The sequence below is a fragment of the Mustela nigripes genome, chromosome 3, assembly GCF_022355385.1.
Source record: "Mustela nigripes isolate SB6536 chromosome 3, MUSNIG.SB6536, whole genome shotgun sequence".
Classification (NCBI taxonomy): Eukaryota; Metazoa; Chordata; class Mammalia; order Carnivora; family Mustelidae; genus Mustela; species Mustela nigripes.
In genome coordinates this window covers 159210818-159217561 of record NC_081559.1, presented here as the reverse complement: position 1 = coordinate 159217561, position 6744 = coordinate 159210818, and the positions used below count along the sequence as shown (strand labels likewise).

General features: G+C 42.0%; 1 protein-coding gene across 4 annotated transcripts in view; it reads right to left on the bottom strand.

Annotated features, from left to right (window-relative positions):
* Window positions 1-177: 177 nt before the first annotated feature.
* Window positions 178-6744, bottom strand: part of MATN2 (matrilin 2) — a 134842-nt gene continuing 128275 nt past the window's right edge. For 2 of the 4 annotated variants that reach the window (XM_059394915.1, XM_059394916.1), the window contains exons 15-19: window positions 4881-5033; window positions 3809-3880; window positions 3323-3457; window positions 2841-2939; window positions 178-732 (exon numbers count right to left, since the gene is read on the bottom strand). In XM_059394915.1, coding sequence (XP_059250898.1) covers window positions 677-732; window positions 2841-2939; window positions 3323-3457; window positions 3809-3880; window positions 4881-5033 — 515 coding nt within the window. In that variant the 3' untranslated portion in view covers window positions 178-676. The remainder of the gene's footprint in view (window positions 733-2840; window positions 2940-3322; window positions 3458-3808; window positions 3881-4880; window positions 5034-6744) is intronic. The other 2 variants (XM_059394913.1, XM_059394914.1) reach the window with 1 other exon arrangement.

Sequence of the window (6744 nt, the reverse complement as noted above, 5' to 3'; positions counted from 1 at the left end):
ACTAGTGTACAAGAGCCCCATTTTCTTCATCCTTGCCAACACTGTAGTCCAATGCTAATTTTTGCCAAGCTGATTGTTTTAACTTGGGTTTTCCAGATTGCCAGTGAGAGTCGAGGTTGACCGTTTCCCACATAACCATATTTTGCATTTAAAGTGAACTAGGAATTTTACACAGAATACCATTCTCTGAAGTGGTGAATTTTAATATTGTATTAAAAAAATCCAACTTAATTCAAGTACATAGGTTTTATGAATTTATGCATACATCCATATACATATATCAAGATAAAAGTCCAATACAAAAAAATAGTCTTCCTATGGCCAGTGTTCTACAGAAGTAAGACTGCAAACTAATTTAGTCAAATGAGATCACAACACTAAGGCAGGATAAAGCAAAAGCAAATCATGTCCACAGTATGTTACAGAATAGCTTGCATAGCTTATTTATTCTCACTTGATAATCTCATTTTAGGGTTCTGAAGGACTTTTTCTCAAATTTATACAAGTTAGTGTTGCACTTTTGCCTTTGTGTTCTATAGCAAACCAGCTTTCTAAGTCCTAGTCCTGTTTTACTTTACAACTTTTTAGACTCAATAGCCTGAGCTTTGGGGCTCAAGCTGCTTCCGTTGTAACATTTGATACAATGGCATACAAATACATAGCACATTTCATATCTTCATCTGTATCTCAGGCGGTTTTCCAGGGCTTCCATCCTTTGTGTCATTTCTTCTAGTAAATCTCAAATTAAGGAAGAGGAATCTGAATTGTCTATTTTTATTTACAATCAAATACAATTGGATGTCGCTATGTAAAAATTTGTCCTCAAAGATACAAACCTCTGGTTTTCCCCATTTAGAAAAATTTTTTAACTCTGATTGAAGGTTTATAGTAAGCCATTTAACACATGCTATCAAGACTATGAATCCCTTGGGGCATCTGGGTGACTCTTACCAGTTAAGTGTCTGCCTTTGGCTCAGGTCATGATCCCAGGGTCCTGGGATCATGTTCCACATCAAGCCCAAGATTGGGTTCCCGGCTCAGTGGGAAGCCTGCTTGTCCCTCTGCCTGCTGTTCTGCCTGGTTGTGTTCTCTCTAATAAAATCTTTTTTTTTTTTTTTTAAGATTTATTTATTTATTTGACAGGCAGAGATCACAAGTAGGCAGAGAGAGAGAAAGAGGGAAGCGGGCTCCCCGTGGAGCAGAGAGCCTGATGCGATGCGGGGCTCAATCCCAGGACCCTGGGATCACGACCTGAGCCGAAGGCAGAGGCTGTAACCCACTGAGCTACCGAGGCACCCCAAATAAATAAAATCTTAAAAAAAGAAAAAAGACTACAAATCCCCTTCAGGTTAAACACTTCAACATCAAAGCAAAGTAGTTGAGTTACCAAAAAAAAAAAGTTTTTTTTAAATTTTTAAAATATTTTTTTGAGAGAATGTGTGTGAGGGGGAATGGAGCGAGGTGGGGGGAGAGGGAAAGAGATTCCCAAGTAGGCTCCACCCTCAACACAGAGCCTGAGGTGGGGCTCAATCTCACAACCTTCACATCATCATCTGAGTCAAAATCGAGTCAGGCTTAACCAGCTGAGCCATCCCTTTAAAAAATGTTTTTAAATTTTACTCACACCTGTGTTGCTTATAAATTAGTTTGCAGTAACATACCTTTAGGAGCCAGAAGTGACAATTTGGGGAATAATATAGTAAAGAGAATTGGGTTTTAATAAGATGATGTCACGAGAGTAAAGAGATGGGAGAGTTTTCACCCATGATGCCAGATAATGGCCAAAGGGTAGCAGCACTGAAGACTTCTGACCTATGCTCTTTTTCAGATAACTTCCTTAGTCTCTCGTGAAGCAGACCCTCCGAAGTGTGGTGGGAAAGGAGAGAGGCGAGGGGCATTAAAACAAGCATTTGTTTTCATGTAAGCTCCTTAATACCCTCCACCAGTCCCCCTGGCAGAATGAGAGCCTGGATTCATCACCTACATTAACCACTGTCAGATTATTTTACTTAGGGGAACAGATTTCCAGCTTTCAGAAAGGGAATCGCTACATCTGTTCCTTATTATATAAACCCATTGGCAAAGAGAGAGTTCAGAATTCAACCTTCTCCCTATAGGCTAGTTGATGCATGCTGAGATAGAAATGAGCCAGCTTTAGTAAGCTTACTGAAATTTTAAGTTCAGAGCAACTGGCCATATAAAAACACTGAATCCTCATTTCTCCATTATCTCAAAGCATTCCTTTTATGTGTAATATTGGTTTAATGAATCATTGAGTCTGCTGTTCCCTTGATAAAATGTTTCATCTTAGAGTGCTGATATAAAAGATCCCAGCTGCCAAACAAACAAACAAAAAACCCCAGTCCTCTAGAAACTACATGCTTACCTACTGTGGCTGGCTGCAGTGTGGCCTGGGGCCGAAAGAAAGGTTTGGAATTTAGATGGGAGTTTGAAACTTCATCATTCTACATTCTTTGCCGAGACTTACCATACCTTTGATGGACATCAGACCTGTACAGACCCTTTTCCTCCCAGCAGAGAGGGAGTTAAATTTTAACTCTGTCTTCTCTTATTTTGTGTACTGACTGGCTGGCCTCAAACGCTGAACCCTAGAATGGCAGAGAGCAACCAAATTCTTGACCCAAGCTTGCCATGAAGCTTGGCTTGCCCTTGATGTTCAAACACCTAGCAGGTTGCTTAAGAAAAAAGCCTTTCTACGAGTTCACTACTCATGGATTTATGGAAATGACTTCATTTAATACATACCGACAGATAGTATCTGTGAAGTTCGGTGAAATTCTTCAAATCACACAGACAAGCACAGTATTAGAAAAGGATATAGCGTTGAGTTAACTTTCTCACTTCTTCATTTGCAAGGTTCTGGAACATGATAAGGTTTTCACATTTGCATTGATCGTGTTTTTCTTCCAAAGGACTTCCTGAGAAAGCACATGGAAAGTGTTCACTCACCTCTGTAACCCACCAGACTTCCCAGATGCATAATAATAGGACTGAATCAGCATAGGGAAGAAACCAAAATGAAAGAAATGTTCAACTTTTTCCACACAGCCAGATCCAGTAAATTTCAGGAGAGGGCTGCATGGATTTCCAACACCGAGAGCTGCCGCTAGTGTGGACTGCAGGGAAGGCTATTCCCATTTCTTTCAGCTAATTTTTCTAGTTCTCATTTTACTTAAGCCCCTCTCTTTCCCCCTTTCCCATTTCCTACTTCCTCCTTTCCTTTCCTCCTTGCAACTGAGTCTGTTGGCAAGCTAAGGGGCTGGTATCGAGCCACTGGAAGCAATACTGTATTTGGAATTACCTGGAGATTTTGTTGAATGGAAAAGTTTTTGTGTGGACTGTGAAACACTGTCTTCTTCAAACAGATATCGATGTTGCACTGCAAAATTAGAACAGGAAAGTAGGTCTCGGATATTTATGGTGCCTGGCTCAGATTCTGTAAAGAGAAAGAAAACTGAAGTCAAACCTGCTTTACATGTTTGTGATTATAACAGCTGTCAGTGGTCAGAGTCAGGTACTTAGTATTCCTAGCTGTGGCACACAGCTCTACTTTGGGACATACTGTGGCCAAAGACTGGCAGTAGAGACATTACCAAATATGGCTTAAAAGTATAGAGTAAATGTTTCCTATCTGATCGAGGAAAAAAAGCCATAGTTGGCATAATTCAAATCTTACTGACTCACTTTTTATGACTTTTGTCTGGGGGAAATCATGGTAGAAGCATCCACCAAAAGTTCTAGAAACACTGCTTTTTAAAATTTACCTGTTGGCTTTTTTTAATTTTACCTGTTGGCTGGTGGATCCTCTTTGGCAGTTCCTCTGCGGGGGAGTCCTGACTTCCATCAGTGTCTTCCAGAGCTGAGGGGGAAAAGATGACCAAAGGGAGTGACAGTCGTCTGCGTGCGTGTGTGTTCCTTAGGAAACGTCCCAGACCAGCTCCCCACCTACCTGCTGTCACCCAGGGTGTTTCAGTTTTATTTGGTAACACCAGTTTCAAAAAGCAATTGGTTTCCAGGGTAATCCAAGACCACACTAGGGACATTCTCTAGTAAGAGAAACCTGGACCTCTTAAGTGCATCTTACTTAAGAATGCCCTCACAAATTCCATGCCTAGAAGTTGGGGTGGGAAAAAAAGTCACGTTGGCCAAGGACTAAAACTGCAGGGGGACCCCCTCTAAGAGGTATTTCAGTTGGAAGGAAACAGCCAAGAGGTGAAATCTCTCCTGGGCATTAAAAAGGCCCTCTCACCCCATCCCCCTCCCTCTTATTGCTTTCCTTCGGAGGAGTGAAACACATCACTTAGCTTAGGATTTGGCTGGTGACCGAACCTGGGGCAGGAGTAGCGAGCCAGGGCAGAGCTGCTCTACCTGTCCTGGCACAGTGAGATCAGCACGGAAAGCTCTGGGACAGAACAAAATGGAGGTTCTAAAGGGCTGGCTTGTGTTCTGTAAACAGAAGAACCACTCCTTGCAGCAAGGTGTTCCTTACATTTGAAAGGATTCCCTTCCCTTTCCAGTCCAATTACAGGCATCTCCTAAAATGGAACCTCAGCTCTGTGCTGTGTATAATGGTTGTGTCTTAGCTCAATGTTTTTTTCTAGAGGGCTTTGTGGGGATGAACTGTGCTCGTGTGTCAAAAGATTGATCACACTGCCAAGCCCAGAGCAAGCGCTCACGCAGTGTTAGCTGTGAATCAATCCTGTCTTCTCTCTCCTGTTTCCCCCTTTTGGGTATAGTGTTTCCAGACATTACTGGCCCCAAACACCAGGGAGGCACTTTTTTGAGCACTTGGGAGGAACAGGTTGAGAATTGCTCCTCCAAGCGTTCATAGCTGCTCTCCTCGAGGTCAATTACAGTACCTTCACATATGCCCTTCTTTAGTTTTTCACTTATCTCTCCCATCGTGCTGAAATCTTCGGCATAGAAGAGATGTTTGTCCGTGGGCTCAGAGGCAATCTCCTGTAGTTCTTCCTCAATGGCTTTTCCTACCCCGACAGCATACATAGTTATGCCTATGTTGCAGAGCAAATGAAGAAGGTAGTTAGAGCTATGTTCCCAGGGTCTGGAAGTTGCGTGTACCATACCTAAAGCCGGGTGCATGTTACGTGGTGTGACTTGAGGGGTCCAGGTCAACCCCCCTTTATCTTTCTGCCATTTTTATTTCAGCTCTATGAACAAAAGAAGGGGTTCCAATGAGGGTTCCAATGAGGCACTAGGGGAGGTTGGGAGCTAGACCACCAACCTGTTGCTTGCTCAGCTCTGGGCAAGGTCATTGAACAAATCTTCAACTTCTGCCTGAATTAGCCTTGGGGATAAAGTAGAAAAGAGCAGTATCTTATGGCTTATTAAATGGGAATCTCTTCTGGGAGAATTCCAAGAAGCAGGTCAATTTATGACCTTCTAACCTAGTTTCTACTTCTTAAAGGTACAGGATAGGAACCTTTAATGATGGGGCAGGGGGTGTGCAAGGGAAGCTGCATTCTACCTACTTCTCTTGAAAGGACAAAGCCTTATGAGGAGGTGCTGAGCTGAAAAGGAAAATCTGCAGACCCTTGGAAATCCTCTATGTCAGACAGAAAGAATAACCCAAGTACCAACCTTAGATATCAACAGGGATATGAGATTGCTCCAAAACCTTTTCTAAACAACAGAAATTAGATTCCCTCCTTCCTCCATATAGGCTTCACTTGAAAGCAAAACACAGTAAGAACTTAAATTCTCCTTCATTTTCAACATTTTTTAGCCTTGATATCTTGTTCTGGCTAATTCATTAGGCCGGATTAAAAAAATACACATAAAAGTGCCTCGTTAAGCCAAGGGGCAAGAGTTATGCCTTGTTCTAAGTCTATGTAGGTTCTATCGGCAAGATCAACATATTTGTCCAGGAGCCCAGTGACTTCATGCAAACTTCCTAAAAAGGATAATTACTATTTTAAGATTATATTAGCTATGCATAATTTAATTCACTTGAATTATATTGAATTCATTAATTAAATTCATCAGAGGATGTCACTTCAGATAAATTTTGTTGATTTTAGAACCAAATAAACATCAATATCTCCTACCACCTGCCCTTTGGTGATTGGTGGAAATCTAAATGGGGGAAAGAGGAAAGTAGACCAGTCTCAATGAGGCAAATAAAAGGAGACAATACTGTCTTTGGAGACAAGCTACTTCTCCCAGTACACTTTAAAAATGCAGGCTAGAGGGGTTCATGGGTTTGATATGCGTTCTCAGGCTATTTTTACAGTTCACTCAGAGGATTCAGGACAGGACACTTTTTGGCTACTATTCTATTGGCCTAGAGGAAAAGGTATCAATCCGTGAGGTACACAATAACAGTAAAATGGCCTCCATCACAAAGAGTGTTTGAATGTCAGTGTGAGCCAGCCTTTCTGTGAGGAGGGACGGAGTCCACTAATAAGACTGCTAGTACTTTCTCTCCTTGTTCATTTACTCTCAAGTATTAGTCACACATGGACTATGTGCCAGGCCTGGTCTAGGTACTAGGCCCATAACACCTGAGATGAAGCCCTGGTCTGCATACCTTCTCCCCCCTTACAGCAGTTGCTAAAGTAATGTACCCTCAACAAGTTCTTAAAGAAAGTGGCTTTCAAGCAAACTGCTTCAAGACCTCAAATTTTCTCATTTCCCCCAAGGAATCCAGTCACTTCGCCTTCTTCTAGCTCTACCAACCATCCTAGCTTTGGGGTTTCCTTTTTC